General features: G+C 44.4%; 1 protein-coding gene across 24 annotated transcripts in view; it reads left to right on the top strand.

Annotated features, from left to right (window-relative positions):
• KALRN (kalirin RhoGEF kinase) overlaps positions 1 to 20,864 on the top strand; it is a 659,936-nt gene that overhangs the window by 529,989 nt on the left and 109,083 nt on the right. Inside the window, exon 1 of one of the 24 annotated variants that reach the window (XM_045088808.1) lies at positions 9,085 to 9,949. The exons of 17 other annotated variants lie outside the window; for them this stretch is intronic. In XM_045088808.1, the coding sequence (XP_044944743.1) occupies positions 9,865 to 9,949 (85 nt within the window). In that variant the 5' untranslated portion in view covers positions 9,085 to 9,864. Of the gene's footprint in view, positions 1 to 9,084; positions 9,950 to 20,864 lie in introns of those variants that run through there. 6 more of the 24 variants (XM_004745421.3, XM_045088809.1, XM_045088812.1 and 3 more) reach the window with 6 other exon arrangements.

Below are 20,864 nucleotides of genomic sequence, written 5' to 3'. Positions count from 1 at the left end.
TTTTTCTTCCACAGTCTTGTCTCCCCCTGACCACAGCTGGAAAGGGGCTCTGCTTTTAGGGACTCGTGTGATTGTGTTCCCTGTTCTAAGATAACCTCCCATCTCAGGGCCCTTAATCATATCTACAGAGTGTCTTTTGCCATAGAAGATAACATTTCCAGGTTCCAAGAATTAGGATGTGGACAGGTTTAGTGGGGCCATCCTCTACCCAGACCGTGCCCCCACTCTCATGACTAGCCTGCCTGACGGAGCTACTCCGCGGTCAAGCCACGCACACTCTTCCCCCACACCTGCACCTTTTGTTCTATCACCTGCGGGTCCTCAGATACCTGGATGGCTGGCTGCCACACATCCTTCGTGTCTCCACTCAAATGTCACCTGGTAGAATCCCACCCCCCCATTGTGCTGTTAACCCCCCTTCCCTGTTTTACTTTTTGCATTTATCACCACATGGTAACATTTGTTGACATTTATTGTCTGTTCCTCCCACTGTCCCACCCCCTCAGTGTTTCACTCATTACTCTAGCCCCAGCGTCTAGAACAGTGGCTGGCATATGAGAAGTTCTTGGTAAATATTAAAAGAAAGGAGGGAGGGAGGAAGGAAGGGAAGAGGACCATTCTTTAAGGGCCTCTAAGGAGTCTGTGTGTGAAGCACCAGGTTCATTGTGTTCTCCATCCCCTAAAAACTGTAGTGGATGCTGACTTAAGCTTTAGCAGGAGGTTGAGGATGGGAACAAGGAATAGTGTTCTGATGTCAGTCAGGAGTTTTGACTGAGGAAATCTTCTTATTCCTACTTCCCAGGAAGTCTTTTCTGGGGGCACATGGACTAAGTACCTCACATTTATTTGGGATGGGCAGTGCCTTCCACATTGCTTTTATTATTGACATCTTCAATAAACTGACCTGAATTACGTCAAAGCAAAATCCACTTTGCATCTGATGTATGAGAAAGGTCTACCAGCTCCCCCTGCTCTTCCTGCACTGGGGAGGGGGAGGTCAGGTGGCGCCAAGGGTCGGACCAAAATGGCCATCCCTTGTGATGGCCGCGTAGCAGTGGTTAGCCTCCTGAATTGGAACTCAGTCAAAGCGATAGACAGGCACTTGCTACTGCCCTACTTCAGGAATACTTTGACCTACTTAGAAGTAAGCATTTCTGGAAGGAGATAAAACCTGGAAGGGTTTGTTTTTAGCAACTCCAGTACCAGTCATCTTTCGCTTTGATAAATAGCCTGCCTCCTCCTGAGCTCAGGCGGCTGCTCACCACAGATCTCCAGGAACCTGTCCTCGCTGCCCGCAGCTCTCCCTCTTTGTCTCCATGGGACGACAGCATTGGCTGCTCTGGGGAGACACCTCTGTCCTCAGTGAAATCCCACTGATTTCATTGATATGGCCTAGACCTCCTCCTCCCTCCCTGGGGCCTGGTTCAGACCAGAGAGTGATCAGTGAGACTCCCTTCCTGAAAACAAAGAGGAAGACTGACAGGATATGTTGGGGCTTCACGTTCTTGAGTGTGAGTTAGGCGGAGGAAAGAGGCAGACAGGTGTCAGGTGGGCACGCACGGAACCCATTTACACATATGGGATGAGCTTAGGGATGCTTTCGTCACTAGCGTCTGTGGCCCCCACAGGGCCAGCAATGGTGCAGTGGGGAAACCACAGAACAGAGAAGAGATTACCATGCCTAATGCTGGCACTCGTGCCTTTTTCTGTAGACATTGCTATCAAAATGGCACATATTGCCTGGGAATAGTTACCCATGTGAACATTATGTAGTTCTGTAAGACATATTTGGAGTTCAAATTAAATACAGAAGTAATGCACACTTTGCACCTCCAATCTCTAATCTGAAGAGTTTCTGGTTACTGGTGGTGATTATCTCAGTTCCTCTTTTTCACATAAAGACAAAACCTCTACCTATGCCCCAGTCCTGGTCTGCCTTTAGTTCCCTTTTTCTGCCAAAAAAAAAAAAAAAAAGAAAGAAAGAAAGAAAAGAAAAGAAAAGAAAGAAAAAGAAAAAAAAATTGAACCGCATTTTACCCAGAACTCACCCAATTCTTCTTTGTCTTTGTTCTGGGTACATGTCTTATTCAATTTCTATTTCCCATATAAATTTCCCAAACCCCCATATACAATTGAGCTAAGTGACTTGCAGATAGATGTTCAAAAACCCACCATATGTTGAATAAATATTCAGTAACCATCTTAGAGTTCTGAGCCACAGTCATAAATGGAAATCAGGATGGGGTAATTGTAGGAAAGTTATGAATCACCCTGGTATCCACAGTCAGGAAGTTCAGAGGTCAGAAGTCCACATGGGGAAGATGAGGATTAAGGGACTTGCAATTAGCCCCTGGAGAGAAAAACAGGCAGAAGAAGAATGAATGAAGGGCCAATTGTCGGTTTGAGGAAGTGAAAACATCCCCGTTCCGATGTCTCTAAACTCCATCTCAACTATGCAGGAAGTTATCCCAGGGTGTAGGCGGCCAGGAGCCCCAAGGTCAGTGGTTCTTAGTCCTGACTTTACACTGAAATCTCTTGCAGAGCTTTAAAAGTAACTGTAGATCTGAATCTGGATCAGATTCTGGGAGTGGGTGCTAAAAGTCAGTCTTTGCTGGAGGAGAAAAAGGCAGGCACAGGACTGGCCAGGGGGCAGGAGGAAAGCTGCATCTGTCTCCACATTCACCAAGAATCATGTCCACAGCCCTCACAGTGACTACGCAGGCTTGGTATGTAGAAGGTGTGCTCTCTACCTGATCTTAGGTGGGGCACTGTCTCTGGCTGGGCTCACGCTAAGAACTCTGTGGAGGTGATTTTGAAGAGCTCTGTGCTTGCAAATCTGAAGAGAAGAAGCCTAAAGGACAAATTGGACATATGTCTGTCAGTGGATAGGGTGGATGTCTGAGGTCACCACCCTCCAGTGTTACTGAAGCCTGTGGATGACATGGAGGAGAGGGCAGTGCCTTTAGGCCCTGGTCTCGGGCCCTGCATTATGGTATATGTGTGGAGGCCCAGTAGGTCTGTAGGATGAGACCAGCAGGAATTCTTTGGGGTTCACTGTGGCATAGAATGCAGACAAGACATGAAGTGGACACACAAGTGGATAGAAAGCCTAATGGACTTTGGAGGAGGCCCCACATAGACAAACTCTGCCAAATAAGAAAGAGGCTCAGCCATCTGTATGGAAATTAAGAACACTCTAAAAATACATGCTGTAGGGGCGCCTGGGTGGCTCAGTGGGTTAAAGCCTCTGCCTTCAGCTCAGGTCATGATCCCAGGGTCCTGGGATCGAGCCCCGCATCGGGCTCTCTGCTTGGCAGGGAGCCTGCTTCCTCCTCTCTCTCTGCCTGCCTCTCTGCCTACTTGTGATCTCTGTCTGTCAAATAAATAAATAAAATCTTAAAAAAAAAAAAAATATACATATATATATATATATATATATATATATATATATATATATGCATGCTGTAGCTCAGGGGTTCTTAGCCTGAACTTTGGGAATGCCTGGGTAGGTGTTTGAAACCCTGAAATTAAACATTCAATGGTCTTATGCAAAAAGGAGTTTATCTGGGTGTGCATAGTCCAAGGTACATTAAGCTTTTGGGAAAAAATGTATCTAGTTATTCAGTTAACATCATCAGACCTCTCCCCCAACTTGTCTGTCTTTCAGTCTCTCTCAGTCTCTCATCTCTATCTCTGACTCTCTTATCTCTTTCCTCCATGTTGACTTTATTCTCAGGCAGCTTCTTCCTACGTGGTTATGGCCAGATGGTCTCCAGCTGCTTCAGGCTAACATTCCACCAACTTAGAAATCTCGTGGGAAGAGATTGCTGCCATCCCAGGACTTCTTGTTAAGCTCTCACGGTTTACGATCCTTTGCTAAAATTGGGTCATGTGTTAAATTTGAATCAGTCCCTGTGACTGACTGGCTGAGCCCAGGTTCATGGACCCGTGCTTCAAGTGGAGGGTGGACAGGGAAGGATGTCAGGTACACCCAAAAATGTGGTCTGAGAATGGAGGGCCGCTTCCTCAAAGAAAAACCAAGATGCTGTTACAAAAAGAAGGGTCATATATTGCAAACACATGGGGAAAATTGTCTACATTAGTGGTTCTCAAAGTGTCACCCCTGTACCAACATCAGCATTCTGGGGTAACCTATAGGAATGCGAATTCTCGTGCCCTACCCCAGTCCTACTGAATCAGAAATTCTGGGGATAGAGCCCAATCATCTGTGCTTTAACTCACCCTCTAGGTAATTCTGATACATACTCAAGTCTGAAAACCACTGCACTACTGGTTCCCAAACTATGCTACATGTTACAAACACCTGGGGAACTTTTAAAACTACTAAAGCAAAGATGCACCCAAAGTGAATCTCCAGGAGATTGGGGGAGGAAGACCTAGGCATCACTTCTTTTTTTTTTTTTTAAGTTTTGTTTTTTTTTTTTTGAAAGACAATGAGAGAGAGCATGAGCGAGGAAAAGGTCAGAGGGAGAAGCAGATTCCCCATGGAGCTGGGAGCCCCATGCGGGACTCGATCCTAGGACTCCGGGATCATGACCCGAGCCGAAGGCAGTCGTCCAACCAACTGAGCCACCCAGGCGTCCCCTAGGCATCACTTCTTAAACTTAGTTCCACCCTGGCATCACCTGTGGGGCCTTAAGAACAACAACAACAAAAACAGCAATAAAAAAAAAAAACCCTAATGCCTAGAATTGTTTTATCTTAATTCCCATAAAGTCAACATAGTGTTATATTAGTTTCAGGTGTGCAGTATAGCGATTCAACAGTTCTATTCGTTACCTAGTGCTCATGATGATTACTCTCTAATCCCCATCACCTATTTCACCCATCATCCCCCCATCTCCCATCTGGTAGAATGAAATCTTATGATACTTGTCTTTCTATGACTAACTTATTTCACTTAGCATTATACTACCTAAATCCAGCTGGGTTGTTGCAAATGGCATAATATCATTCTTTTTTATGGTTGGTGCATATATATTCTCCACATCTTTATCCATTCATCTATCGATGGACACCTGGCTGCTTCCTTAATTTGGCCATTGATAATGCTGCAATAACCTTAGGAGGGTATATATCTTCTTGAATTAGTGTTTTTGTATTCTTTGGGTAGATAACCAATTAGTGGAGTTACTGGTTCATACAGTAATTCTGTTTCTAATTTTTTAGGAAACTCCATATGGTTTTCCACAGTGGCTGCACCAGTTTGCATTCCCACCAACAGTGCACAAGAGTTCCTTTTTCTCCACATCCTTGCCAACACCTGTTATTTCTTGTGTTTTTGATTCTGGCCATTCCAACAGGTGTGAGGTGGTATCTCATTGTAGTTTTGATTTGCATTTCCCTGATGCCAAGTGATGTTGAGCATCTTTTCAGTGTCTGCTGGCCATCTGGATGTCTTCTTTGGAGAAATGTCCTCTCATGTCCTCTGCCCACTCTTTAATTGGATTATTTGTGGATATTTTTTTGGTGTTGAGTTGTAGTAAGTTCTTTATGTATTTTGGGTACTAACCCTTTATCAGCTATATCATTTGCAAATATCTTCTCCAATTTAGTAGGTTGTCTCTGTTTTGTTAACTGTTTCCTTTGCTGTGCAGAAGCTTTTTATTTTTATGCATTCCCAATATATATTTGCTTTGATTTCCTTTGTCTTAGGAGATGTATCTAGAAAAATGTAGCTACAGCAAATGACAAAGAAATTATTGTCTGTGTTCTTTTCTAGGATTTGCATGGTTTTAGGTCTTACATTTAGGTATTTGAGTTTATTTTTTTGTATAGTGTAAAAAAGTGATTCCATTTTATTCTTTCACATGTAGCTGTCCGATTTTCCCAGCACCATTTATTGAATAGATATCTTTTCCTCATTGCATATTCTTGCCTATTTTGTTGAATATTAATTGACTATGTAATCATGGGTTTATTTTTGGGCTTCTATCCTGTTCCACTGATCTATATATCTATATTTGTGCCAGTATCATATTGTTTTGATTACTACAAATTTGTGGTATATCTTGAAATCTGGGATTGTGATACCTCCAGCTTTTTGTTTTTGTTTTTGTTTTTGTTTTGTTTTGTTTTTTCAGGGTTGCTTTGGCTATTCATGGTCTTCTATGGTCCCATACAAATTTTAGGATTATTTGTTCTGGTTCTGTGAAAAATGCTGCTGGTATTTTGATAGGGATTACATTAAATTCTCCCAATCCATGAGGATGGGTTATCTTCCCATTTGTGTCATCTTCCATTTCTTTAATCTTTGTTGTATAGCTTTCAGAGTACAGATCTTCAACTCCTTGCCTAAGTTTATTCCTTGGTATTTTATTATTTTTGGCACAATTGTAAGTAGACTATTTCCTTAATTCTTTTTCTGCTACTTCATTATTAGTATATAGAAATGCAACAGATTTCTGTATATTGCAACTTTACTAAATTCATTTATCAGTTCTAGTAGTTTTGGGGTGGAGTCTTTAGGGTTTACTACATACAGTCATATAGTATCATGTCATTTGCAAGTAGTGAAAGTTTTACTTCTTTATCTATTTGGATGCCTTTTATTTCTTTTTCTTGTCTGATTGCTGTGGCCAGGACTTCTAGTACCATATTGAATAAAAATGACGAGAATGGACACCCATGTCTTGTTCCTGATTTTAGGGGAAAAGCTCTCTGTTTTCTACCATTGAATATGGTACTAGCTGTGAGTTTTTCATACATGAATGCCTAGATTTTTTTTTTTAATTTTCTCTTATGATTCTATAAGTGTTCAATAACCTTTGCCCTACCCTCCCCTTTAAATTGTCCTGAGGACATTACCATAAAACAGCTAAATGCAGATTAGAAGAATCAGACATCTATTTTCTGAAATCCCTCAACTCAAAACTTGGTCACATATCTGATGTTGATTCCCTTTTCTTTCACCTTTATGGTGAGTCTGCCTTAGCAGCTAGCTCCACAAGGACTAGGATTGTTTTTGTTCACCAATGTAGACCTAGAACCTAGAACAGAACCTGGCATATAGTAGGAATTCAAAAAGTATTTGCTGAATTGTTGAATAAGTCTGCCATGGGTCAGTGTCCCATTGATGTTCAGGATTTCCTTGTTGGGTTGTAGTCATCACTGGTCTCATTCTGGAAGGCACATGAGGATGGTGATGGGACTCTGAGTTATTGGTGCCCAACACCTGAGTGAATCTCCAGGATGGCCAAAATGTGTTGACCACATCAACTTAAGATGGGTAGGTAGTCTTAATGTTTTATGCCTTTGAGAGTAGGGTTGATTCTCAAGTTTAAAGGACCTGTGGACACATGTCTGATAGACTCTTTTCATAGAGACTGAGATCATTTTAGGGTCTACTCATTCTGTAATCTCTGAAGTAATGGCTGGGTCTTCCACGAACACCAAACTCAAGCCAGTTTCTGCAAGATGATGTCACCAGCCTCTTGGAAAGGATTATGAAAGAAAAATGATCAATGTTACCTGAACACAAAGGCCCAGAAGGAAGATTTAAGTGAAAAAATAAGTGGCTACCAAGCAATTTTGAAGCATCTTTCAATTCCTGTCAGAATGCCCCCAAAGTATCCAGAGAGGTGGATTAGGTGGCTGGACTAATATAGACTCTTGTATCATGGCCCCTAGGCAGGGGAACACAGGCAAATAAAGCTCATTTTTAGAAGGGCTGAGGTCCTAGCCAGTTGTCTGCCCTGGCCTGGCAAGGACAACCAAATGGCTCTTGTCTTTGGTAATACAGAAGAGAGAACTGGACAGCAGTATGTGTTGGTTGCCGTAGGTCAGAACTGGAACCCAGGATAACTGTGATCCTGAATTCATTGAGGCTGATGAGATCCTGACATCACAGTCAGGACGATCGGTAAATCAGAAATCTGGAATGCAGGCTGCATGAGCAACTGGAACTTTTATTTCTCTGTTTTGCATGTGGAGCACCAGGGCACATTTCCTACTTAACAATGAGATTCTCATATAATCCTCACCGGGAGAGGCTATCAAGGAGATGGAAGTGTCAGAACTAGAAGTAAGATTTTGACTCTGGGTCCTACTGTTTCTACGGGGGGAAGCTCTTTAGAATTTCTCTTTAGACTCAAATCATCAAAGCCTCATCATGGTTCATTCATTCAGTTTCCTCTGTTATGGAAGAGGACCCTACATTTTAAGGGTTGTGTGTTTCCGTGTGTGCGTGCACATAAATGAGTCAATGTATAGAAAGCAATTAGGAAATGGCCTGGCACAATAAATGCTCAATACATGTTTGCTACTGTTATTCATTAAATTGTGCTGCTGTTATTTCCTGAGCATCTGCTGTGTCCCAGCTGTGTGGCAGATGCCGCAACACCCAGATCTAAACATGGTTCAAACTGAGAGAGGAAGGCCAAATCCTGCTAACTCCTAAAAGGCTTGGCCCCTGGCTGTCTTTCTTGTAGGTGGGAATTGGTTACCTGAGTGGTCAGTTTCTGTTTTTTTTAATCCTTCTCACAGACTTCCCTTTTTTTCTGCTTGATGGGCCTTCTCTACTTTATGAGTGTGGGATGGTTCCAGAAACCTAAACCTGGATACGAAAGAATGGGAGAGATGACCTGTGAGTGATAAACAAAGTGGTTCTTAGGAGAATCCAGTGGGTGTGAGACCGGTGGGATTCCTGGTACGAGTGAGGGGTGTAAGTGTGCCCTTGAAATATGAAAAATATTTTTTAAGATTTTTTATTTATTTATTTGACAGAGAGATCACAAGCAGGCAGAGAGGCAGGCAGGGAGAGAGAGAGAGGCAGAAGCAGGCTCCCCGCTGTGCAGAGAGCCCGATGTGGGACTTGATCCCAGGACCCTGAGATCATGACCTGAGCCGAAGGCAGAGGCTTTAACCCACTGAGCACCCTGAAAAATATTTTAAAAAGAAAAGCTTCGGGATATAAGGAAAGGAATGATAGACCCACTGTGGGTGGGGAGAGGGTTAATGGAAGTCTTCCTCCACCCTGAGTAATGTCTTTGGAGTTTCTCTGGCATTCACCCAAATGGAACTATTAAATGTCTAACAGGTGCTTACATGCATATGTCTTTTAAAATTCTATTAGCAATCCTGTTAACTTAACAATCCTTTCTCCTCCTTTTATTTATTTACTTTTTCAATGAGGAATTTGATGATCAAAAAAGCGAAGTGACTTTGCCTAAGGTCAGAGAGTTAGTAGGCAACAAAACAGCTTTGAATCTGGGGCTTGCGATTTCAAATCCGGAGTGCTTCAGCCTAACATCATTATGGGCCGGGAGCCTATAAAAAAACTCAGGCGCTATGATCATGGTGAGCATTAAGTAGTAAAAGGAGGGCAAGAAAAGAGTTAAGTGAAGGTGTTTCAACGCAGAGGAAGCGGTCCACGTTCCGAGACTGGGGGGAAGGAGAAGGGGCATCTGTGAGAGAGGAAAAGCGTTAGAGTCTTGAACCTTCTAAATCCGCTCCTCTCCCACCGCTTCGGCCTCGTCTGGTTGTATACGCTAAGCCAAAGCGGAGGACGGGAAACTGCGCGCAAGGAGGAGCCCCTAAGCACCTGTTGTGTGCAGTGGCTGGGGTCCAGCCCGGACCCCCAGCGTCGGTCCACAGCCCGGCCGCTGGCGGGGACTCCGGCACAGCTGGACTTTGGAACTCCGCCCCTTGAGGCCCTCCCTCGCCGCCCGCACCCCGCCCCTCCTCCCCAAAGTGGCTCTGGCTCCCAGAAAGAGCGGCGGCCTGCGCGGCGGGGACAGGGAGGGAACTGGCTCGCGGCCGCGGCGCTGAAGTTTCTTGCCCGCCGCGCTGCCACCCGCTGCCGGCGGCGCGGGCCATGCCGGAGCTCTGGTGCCAGGCGGCAGCATGAAGGGCAGCGACCGGGCTTACACCCGAGGTCCCTCTTTGGGGTGGCTCCTCGTGAAGTGCTGCTGTTGCCTCCGGTGCAGAGGTGAGTGGCTATCGCCGTTCGCGCCTTCTTTTAGCAAAGCCCGGGCCGGCGAGGGAGGAGGGAGGAGTTGGGGGGGGGCGCGGCCGAGGGGGTTCGCTGGGCCCCGCGTTCGCGTCCTCGTCCCCAGCAGAAAGCGGGCTCGCTGGCGGGGAGCTTCTGACTTGCATGAGGAGCTGCAGTTTGGCATCTCAGTTACTTACTTGTCAGCGACTTTGGATGTAGGACGCCAGCCTGCGGGGTGGTGGGGGAGGCGGCGGGGGCGGGGCGGCGCTGTGCGGGGGAGCCTCGCCTCGGCACCCCCCCCCAGCTGTGTGTCCCTGTAGTGGCCGAGGCGCACTTCCCTGCTCTCATTTACATATGGATCTCAGCTGAGGGATTAACTAGTGACTCCTAGCTATAGGAATGTGTTTGACACTTGTCTCTACACTAGGAACTATTTTTGCCAAGTGACAATTTTCTTCGGGGACTGCAGCGGGCTTTTCGCTTGTCTCTGCTGGGGCTTTCGCAGGCTCGCTGGGTTTGCAGCTCTGGGCCGGAGCTGGGCTCATTAATTAACCAAGAACTCTCTGTGTACCCAATTAGGGCTGTATTTAATTATTCTTCTAATTTTAATGTTGAGGAGATGGCAGGAAGCAACTAATTTCCCCAAAATCAGCCTGCAAAACAAGATGGTGAGAAGGGTCACAGAGAGAAGGTTATCAATTGTGGAGCCTCTCCTGGGGCTTTGCCTCAGCAGAGTGCCCATATGTTCCTAAAGCGGTTCCTGTCACTTTAACATTTCAGCTTAGAGGGTGGGGGAAGAGAGGCGTTGTTTGTATGTGATTAGAAGGGAGAATGTGGCCCCTTGCTTGATAATTCGCCCTTTTTAACTTTCACCTATTGGGGTGAAATTTCCCTCCACCCCCATTTACAATGCCCCCATCTTCTGCTTCATTCTCATTTTAAAAAGTCCTGATAGAACTTTCTCTCTGAGTTACTGATAAATAAACATCATCCAAGGAACCCTTAATCGTCCTGTCTATGCCACACACAGAGCAGAACCCTAACATATTCTTTACCCTGAGCTGATAGAAGGCTACAACAACTAATTAAACCTGAAGGACATTTTCCCAGTTCCTAATGCCAGCATTAGCCTTTTGGTCTCTGCATTAGCCTTTCAGTCTCTGCATTTAATTAGAACAGGCTGGAACTTCGTGGTAGCCAGCTCTAAGAGCCAGAATTTGGATGGAGAAGGAATCATAGAAGGCCTGGGACCCTCACCAGAATCTAAGCCTAGCTCAGAAACATTCAAAACCAAGGCTGGGAATTGAAGGAAGGGAACATTAAAAGGGAGAGAAGGCAGGAAATGGCCAAAGAGAATCTCTGAGTGGGTGGGATTGCTCTGAGGGCTGAAGGGTTTCCAAGCAGGATTTCTTGGGAGCCCATTTCCTGTCAAAAGGCAGAATTCGGGGACTTGGGTAGTGCTTTTACTAAAGCCCCTGCAGCGGCCTGCTTGAATCCAGATGTGTGGCAGCCCCAATTTGCCTGCAGAGCAATTCTCCTGGGTTCTCTCAGTCCTTGGCTCTGTTTATGGCCCCAGCTGCCCCTCCCGCTCAGGGGGCCCAGGAGGTGGGGGCTGGGGGAGCCAGCCTCCAGCCTTCAGGACTGGAAAAGCAGTGGCTGCAGGCTCTGCAGCTTGAAGAGGGAGTGTGGGAGGAAAGAGGGTGTTGCAGGAGCCAGAACCAGAGCAGGAGGAGACCAGTGACCCTCAGCTGAAAATTGCGGGAAGCAAGCAATGAAAGCTGCTTGAAAAGGGAAAGGAGAATAACAGAGGTGGGTCCCTAGTCACCTTCTCCCACTTTCCTCCAGACTCCTCCCCAGACGTGAGATGTGAAGATGGCAAGCTGGGACTAAGATCTGAGGAAGATGGGGGGGCAGTGAGGTAGCCACCCTTTAAAGAATCCTGGGCCTCAGCTGGGCAGGGCGATCACGATTGTGTATGAGGTATGTGGCACTACGCTGAGGCTCTCTAGGTCTGCTCTAACAGAAAAGAGAGATCCCAGTGGAGACTACAGGCATCTATTCTATTCGGAAGCTGACTGCAAAGATAGGTCTTGTACTGAGTTTGAGCACCTTGCCCAGAGCCCCGGAAACTTGCCTAGTTGCCTAGTTGCAACACGGAGAAGGGCTTAGAAAAGTCTGAGAGGTTGGCCGGCGTGGAGGGCAGCGCCACCTGGGACTGCGGCCTCTCTTTTCAGTTGAACCAGTTCCTCTGGTTGTACAGACTTCATAAAATTGAAAGGCAGCTTCCCCTTTTCAATAAGGGCAGCTGGCTGTTTGGCTTCTCTCTCTTCTCCCAAGAGAACTTGGCTATCCTGCTCCAGGAGCTGCGCTCTGAAACCGGAGGGTCAGAGCCCACTACTACAGTTCTCAAGTCTAGGGGCCTTCCCCCCGCTGGCTTCCGGTCACTCAGAATTCAAAGGGTAGAGGAAAATCTAAGAAAAGACCTTCTGAAGTCTGAGGAAAAGAGGAAGTAGAATGTTCTGGCTATTTTTGACCAACCTAAAGCTAAGTGAGGCATCCTGGACTTTCTCTGGTGAACCCTAAGTGGTTGTAATTGTTAGCACATGGTTGAGAGTCAAGGTCTTAGTGATGGACCTGTGTGGTCTTTAAATACCATATTTGAGGAAAATGTGGGAGAAACTAGTTGAGCCTGTCATTTGATTTGGACAAGTGAGGAAAGTTACTATCTCATTGTCTCTCTTGGTTTTTGGTTCTAGTGAGTATGAGGATGGTAAAGGGGTTTGATGCAAGGTGATCTTTCTTCCCTCCCCTGAAATTGGTACGGAAGGGCAGGAAAACTGAAAACCAGGGGTAAGATGAAAACAGATGAGGTGAAAAGGAAGAAAGACAGCAAATACATTTATAACTGCCTTTTTGGAAGTGAAAAAGGGCCAAATGTGAGCTAATATCATGTATATGTGTCTGAAGGCTGATTAATCATTGATGTCACACTTTGCGGGAAGTTTCGGGATTGCTCTGGCTACTTAGACTTTCCTTTAAGCTTGAAGAAGTGGGTCAGCTGTGGATTCTTCTTCAGTTATCTTAAATTTTTAAAAAGCACCTTGTTTCAGAGACGAAAAGGAATTGAAATCACCAGGATATTGCTAAGTTCTATGCTGCAGACTGGAATTTGTGACTTCTAAGATCATGGAGCCCAACCATTTTTTCTGACCTTGCTAGGTGAAAGCCAGCTTTAGAGCCTTTCATTTTCTAGTGCACTTGTAATTAACTTCGGGTGTGTGGTCCAAAGTCCTTTCTTGGAAACCCTTCCCGATCACTGTCCTCCTCTGCTTCTCCACAGTATGCCCAGGGTTTATTTATATTTGTTTATTACTGTATCACCGTCCCTGCATCTCAAGCCCACGTGCCATTGTGTGTCCCCATTTATGCTGCAAGTGCCCAGTTCAGGCATCTGAGTCTCTCAGAAAGAGAGGAAGGAGTGGTGGCTGAACCGGACTGAATCAGCCTAGAGGGGAGGCACTCAGATCACATTCCCATGGTTTTTTCACCACAAAGGCAATTGGGTTCCAGCCTGAGTCTGACATGGGGCCGGGGTAAGGGCTGTGGGGCTTCACAGGGCATCCCAAGTCATCGTCAGCTGTAAGCTCTCTTTTCCCCCTACCTTTTCCCAGAATGACTATGCAGGGACCTCATGACTTGATGTGAATGTCTCTTCTTTGGCTATAAATGAAGATAGCTTATTTTATAGACTGAATTTGATGTGTGAAAGCATGACATCAAGTTCCTTTAGAAAGGTGCTGGTAACCTCAAAGAGAAACCCTTGTGACATTCACTATTAGTGACTTAATTCACCACTCCATAAAAGCACAAAAATCCTTGGGGCCTTAATGCACATAGTCTTTTGTTTCTTCATCTCCCGGAACATGCCTCTACCACAAGGAAAACGGAATCAACCATTTAGCATGTATGTTTTTCCAGTGTATCTCTTGTTTTTTCTGCCTCCTGGGGAGATACCCAGACATGGGGAGAATTACCACACACACCAACCACCCCTAACCCAAATCCTGTTTCCTTTCCCCTATGTGATTCTCTGACTAGGGAGTAGCAAGAAGGATGCCAGTTATTACCTGAAAAACAGTACTGATGGCCAATTGTATGTCCCTTGTAGAAATAGGAGTGTTTGGGTTTGGTGGGATGAGGTGGAAACTGGAAACAGACCCTGAATAGCCCTCCTCTGCCACAGCTGTAGGTCCTGCAAACACCAAAAGTGCTGTAGACATCACCCCTGTGGTTCCATGTGCTACAGGTTGGTGGGTCCTAATGTGGAATAAAAAGGTAAAAATTCAGACCCTGTATCTGTATTTTTATGCAAAGTGATTTTAAAGTTAAAAAATAAAAGTGAACATTGGGGATTCACTTCCAAGCCCCCTATTAGAGTCAATAACACTCCTAAGAGGTGTTATTGATATTCTCCTTCACGATAGTTCCCCCTTGAGAATCTTGATGCTGGTCTGTTCTGCCCTGAAGGTATTCCTCATCTGTCAAGGTTCTGCTCCTCTTTCAATGAGCGAGTGCCTACATGGCCTGTCCTCTTAGACTTTTCCTAAAGGAGGGCCCTAGAAAAAGCATGGATCTGAAACCCAAGGGAGGGCTTCTCAAAGAGAAGGGGCTAAATCACAGAAAGTAAGAGATCACTTAACAGATCTTCTTTAATAGAGAAGGACACTGAGAGCCACTTAGTAGCAGGTCAGAACTAGAGACCTTTTCCTGTGCTCTTCCCTCAGTGTCATTATTGTCTTCCTGGGCATGTGGCTTCTCCTACTATGGGCACAGATGAGGTGGAGCCAACCAAGAAGGGTAGAGGCAATCCCTAGACTGGAATTTAGGTGTTGACTGTGGATTATCTGCAGTTCTGAGGGGATGACTGCATTGCCTGGAGCCATTTGGAACTTGACCTGCCTGGTCTGCTTTGAAGTCCTCTTCTGTCCCAAGACCACGGAGGACAAAGACGGTCACATCTCTGTCTGTCCCATAGCAGCCTGTGCACATGTTCTTAGTAAATATTTGTTCACATTTTCCCCTCAGGTTCAATTTAATTCAGAAGGTCCCCCCCCCCCTCCTTTCTTATCCCTTTTCTTGAAATGTACCCTTTCAGGTGGAAATGAACCAATGAAATGCATTCCTATCATTTTATTTTTGAGCTGGCTTTTATGTAGCACGCAGTGTTTTAATTCATTTGACAAATGTTTATGTGCTGACTGCCTGCCAGACCAGCACTAGGCACTGGGGGATGGGAATCCTAATGGTGCTGACCCCGTTTGGCTGTTGTGAAGATTAGTTAAGATAATGTATGTAAAGGGCTTAGCATAGCACAAAGCATATATGAAGTCTTTTTAAAAAGGTCGCTACTAATGGTAATAGTAATTGTAGCACTAGATACAGATCCTATCCTCAGGGGACTCCTACCTAAATATTTGTGGGCCCTCTGGGTGGTAAAACCATAAATCTACATTCCTATGCCAATTTAATGGTCTCGGTTCAAGCCATTATCAACTGCACCTCAATTCTGTGACATTGTAACTATGGGGGAAGAAAGTTTGTGATCTAGAAGTATGATAGGGATTTCCTCTTTATTTTTATTAAACCAATTTTTAAAAAAGAAACACATAACACTCCTAGTATTACAATCTCTGTGTGTTACATTAAAGAACATTCCAAAAAAGATACTGGCAAGAATCCTAAGCTTCCCCAAGTTACTCTAATCTGGCGGAAAACACAAGGTCCAAGAATTGCAGCATAACTACACCAGTATTAAAGTTCAGATCCTGAGAACGTTACCTTGTGTAAAACACACCACTTCTTCTTGGCTGCCCTTTGATTTTGGCTAATGATTTGATGATACACATTTTTCTCTTCACTTCAGCCAGCATTTATTGCATATTCATCATATGCAAACTTTGTTGCTCTTCTCCAGACTGTTTTTGTCTAGATAAAAATCATCACCTGCTGCCCACAGCAGCCCCCGAGGCTGTGAGGTTTGGCCATAAGCTTGGTACTTCTTGTAGATAGGGGACATGGGTAGCTTGCCTCCCCACCAGGTGTGTCCAGTGACTAATGGAGGATATCTTTCCTAGTTGACAAGCAGCCTTTTGTGTTAAACCTCCTAGAAGGAGGGTAGCCCTGGTCACACCTGGGAGACAACAAGAAGACTGCCAGGTTGGCTTCAGCCAGGCAAAAGAGCAAAGATCAGAGTTACAGAACAGGTTGTTCCACATTTTTCTCAATTTCCTGGTGACCACAGTGAGGGAACTGTCAAGTTGAAAGGAAGGGAAACCCCTTCTACTGCTAGATTAAAACAGTACCTCATAAAACATTTCTGTTTCCAGGTATCTACTTTCCTTGGGGGCAGGATTAGTTGTAAGAGTGTGTGTGTGTGTGTGTGTGTGTGTGTGTGTGTGTGTGTGTGTGTGAGGTTTGGCCATAAGCTTGGTACTTCTTGTAGATAGGGGACATGGGTAGCTTGGCTCCCCACCAGGTGTGTCCAGTGACTAATGGAGGATATCTTTCCTAGTTGACAAGCAGCCTTTTGTGTTAAACCTCCTGGAAGGAGGGTAGCCCTGGTCACACCTGGGAGACAACAAGAAGACTGCCAGGTTGGCTTCAGCCAGGCAAAAGAGCAAAGATCAGAGTTACAGAACAGGGTGTGTGTGTGTGTGTGTGTGTGTGTGTTCTCTTGTAGCACCTGGGTGTAATTTCTGCCCTCCCACTTTTAGAACCGCCATATTGCTCCCATGGAGAAAGGATAGTATCACTCCCTGTTCAAAGGAGAACCAAGACCCACTGTTAAAAAGAATTGCAGGGGTGCCTGAATGGCTCAATCAGTTAATCATTCACCTCTTGATTTTGGCTCAGGTCATGATCTCAGGGTGGTAAGATCAAACCCCATGTGGAGCCTAGTTTGGAGCATCTGTGCTCAGTGGGGAGTCTGCTTGAGTTCTCTCCCTCTTCCACTACCATGCCCCCACCTTCCCGTGCACACGCAGGTGTGTGTGCGCTCTCTTAAATAAATCTTTTCAAAAAAAAAATTAAAGAATTGCAAACATTCCACTTCAGCACAAATTTTGGACCTCAGTCTCACACCTGTGTGGTGCCTCTTTCTCTTTTCTACTTAGAGCAGAAATTCTTGAAGGAATTTGGTCACTGGGGAACATGCTAGAAAAGCAGATTCTTGGACCCATTGACTCAGACCCAGTAGTCTTGTTTTAACAAGCCCTCCAGGTGGCTTGGTTTTTGTTTGCTTGTTTGTTTGCTCTTTTTCTTTCCTCTCTCCAACTTTCCCTGACCTATCTACCCCACCCCAAGTCCCCCAGCTTCAGCAAAAGCTTTCTATAACAGAAGACATCCTGCTTCCCTGGGGATTCTTGCTTTGAGAAGTGGAGGAGGCCCCTGCATAACTCACTTTCACTTGTCAGACAGGGGTAGGAGTTAGGAATCCCCAACATATTCCGTGAAGTTTACAGCCTACCAAAAAAAAAAAAAAAAAATCAAAAGTTAGGCAAACAAAAAGACCATAAAAGTGTAACTTTAATAGTGTAGTCCTTTAATAACGTAAAAGTGTAATTTTAATAGCGTGACTTTAATAGCTTTAATAGAGTAATCCTTTAATAGTGTAACTTTAATAGCGTAAACTACCTCGAAACAACTACTTAACTACTTAATATGTCTTTTTCTATATGTCTACCCCCTTAATAAATGGGCATGTTTCATATATTGCTTTATAACCTGATTTCATTTAATCTTTTGAGCATCTTCCCAGGTAGAGGCATTTCCAGTGTGTGTGTGTGTGTGTGTTTTAGATTTTTTACTTAAAGACTTATTTGGGGGAAGGTGGAGAGGGGGACAGAAGGGGAGGGAGAGGGGCAATCAGACTCCATGCTCAGTGACAAGCCTAACTTGGGGCTCCATCTCAGGACCCTGAGATCATGACCTAAACCAAAACCAAGAGTTAGAAGCTCAACCAGCTGAGCCATTCAGGGGCTCCTCCAGTATATTTTTAATGGCTCCAAAGTATTTCACTGGTGACAAGACTTGAACTTGACAATTGTTAGTATTAATTTAATATAATGGTTTAAAGTTTAGTGAAAAAGCATGAGGATGAGCCTTGGGTGAAGAAATAGATCTTTCTAGAACCAGATTCTAGAGCAGACTGATCCTTATTGTGGGGTTTATGTATGTCCACTCCATTCCTCGCCCCTGTCCTTTCATTAGGATGTATGATTTACTCTACCAGGAAAGTATGATTTATTCCTCAAGAGATCAGTGTGCACTGTGGTGAGGGCACATTTTTTCCCACTCATGCTTCTCTTCTTTTGTGGTATTAGGAATCATCTCACTCCTCAACTTCTGACTGATCATGCACTTGCTTTCACTGAGAAGACCTATGGATTTTTCTTTTATTTATTTGAGACATACCTTTGAAAATAGGGTATTTAAAAATTATTGTAACTGGAAAAGAGAGTCTTGATTATTTTTTTCCTAGCAAAATCATATATAAACATTGGGAAAGCATTTAGAAATATAAACAATGAAAATAAAATTTCATTACCTAGCGATAGCCATAGTAACATTTTGAATAATCCTCTAACCTTTTTTTTCCATGTATGTGTTTTTTTTTTGTTGTTCAGAAATATAACATAGTAATGTTATAAACTTTCTTCTTGTTATATATTGAACAACTTCTATGATGTTTTTCTGTATGCCTTTAGTGAAATGCTGGAGCCAGCTCTGCTCAGGTTGGGATTATTAAATATTCAGAGTTTTGTTTTGTTTTGTTTTAATTTTATCCATTTATTTGACAGAGAGAGAGATCACATAGGTGGAGGGGCAGGCAGAGAGAGAGAGGAGGAAGCAGGCTTCCCGCTAAGCAGAGAGCCCGATGCAGGGCTCCATCCCAGGACCCTGGGATCATGACCTGAGTGGAAGGCAGAGGCTTTAACCCACTGAGCCCCCCAGGTGCCCCTATTAAATATTCAGAGTTTTGAGAGAGGATTGTTAAACCATTGGTAGCTTGAGATCAGCCAGATATCACAAATCAAGGTTTTTTTGCTTTATTCAAGGAGATGGTTTATCAGCATACCACCAGATGCACAATTTTTTTTTAAATATTTTATTTATTTGACAGAGAGAGATCACAAATGGACAGAGAGGCAAACAGAGAGAGAGAGAGAGAGAGAGAGAGAGAGAGGAGGAAGCAGGCTCCCTGTGGAGCAGAGAGCCCGATGTGGGACTCGATCCCAGGACCCTGAGATCATGACCCGAGCCGAAGGCAGAGGTTTAACCCACTGAGCCACCCAGGTGCCCCCAGATGCACAATTTAACCATGCATAAATAGGTTTTTTTTCAATGTTCATTCTATTTTTAGTTGTTTCTAATTTTGGCTATTACAAGCAATACTTATAATATTCCTTTAGTCTCAGAGTTAATTCTTGGCACAACCATCATTACTTCCTTCGGATAAATCCCTAGAAATGGAGTTCCTGAATCAAAGAGCATCCAGAATTTCACAACTTACTTGTTGCCAGTTAAACCCCCTGTTTCACACCCTTTGAAAGGAAGAGTGTACTGTTCTTTGTCTTAAGAGGATTTATGAAAAACATCCCCTGAGACCAAGGAATTTAATGTCTCTCCTGTTGTTTGCTTCTGTTTACATTTTCTGAATTAACTTAATTCTTTTTATATAAGGGAACACCCTGACTGAGAGCCTTTGATTCATAGGCTACATACTGATATGCAAGTTGTAATAAACATATTTTATGTTTGTGCTGGATTGAGAGGCCATATATCATGATGATTAAGAGCTTGGACTCTGGAGCCAAAATGAGTTTGAATCCCAGCTCTGCTACTTTATCTGTGTGACCTTGTACAAGTTATATAAATCCTTTGTTCACGTTCCTCATCTGAAAAATGGAGATGATCAAGGAATCTAGTCTTGGGATTTCTACGAGGCTTAGAGGGGTTGACATAGGTAAACCACTTAGAACTGGCACATGGTAAGTTCTCCGTAACTGTTGGATTATTGTTACATTACTGAGTATGTAGAAGTCTGCATGGAACTGTACCAACTGTTAACTGTCACATTCAAATGATTTCATTAGCTCCTTCATCATATGGAAAACTGGGTTGAGCATTTCTTGTATCAGCCTCTAAATATTTGAATACCATGTGGCAGGTACTGGACTAGTGACAGTAGGGAATTTAAAATGTTTTCACCCCCTCGAGGATCTTGCCATCCAACTTGGGAGCTGCTCCACAAATATGAAACAGTAAATAATAACAAAAAAAAAGAGGGAGGGAGGAATAGTTGCTGAAGCCAATAAAAGGAAAGATACTTCAGGGTCCTACCTGACGGCTGACTTAAGTAATTATGCAAAATCTGGTGGGAGCACAGTGGCCTGGGGTGGTCTGGGAGGACTTCTCAGGAGATACAAGGTTCCGTCTGGGCCCTAAAGGGTAAGAAGGGGTTTTTAAAGGACTGAGTATGGGGGCGCCTGGGTGGCTCAGTGGATTAAAGCCTCTGCCTTCAGCTCAGGTCATGATCCCAGAGTCCTGGGATCGAACCCCAGGGTCCTGGGATCAAACCCCACATCGGGCTCTCTGCTCAGCAGGGAGCCTGCTTCCCCCTCTCTGCCTGCCTCTCTGCCTACTTGTGATCTCTGTCAAATAAATAAATAAAAATCTTAAAAAAAAAAAAAGGATTGAGTATATAGGGAGAGCAGAGCACCCTGGACAGGCTGGGGACCACAGAGGAAAACAGGTCAGAACTGCCTTCTAGAGCTGTGCTGTCTAATTCAGTAGCTGTTAGCCATATGTGGCTATTGAGAACTTGACATGAGGCTAGTCCAAGTTGAGATAT

The sequence above is a fragment of the Mustela putorius genome, unplaced genomic scaffold (genome assembly GCF_011764305.1).
Source record: "Mustela putorius furo isolate JIRA1106 unplaced genomic scaffold, ASM1176430v1.1 tig00003834_pilon_pilon_pilon, whole genome shotgun sequence".
NCBI lineage: Eukaryota > Metazoa > Chordata > Mammalia > Carnivora > Mustelidae > Mustela > Mustela putorius.
This window is presented reverse-complemented; position numbering and strand designations above follow the sequence as displayed.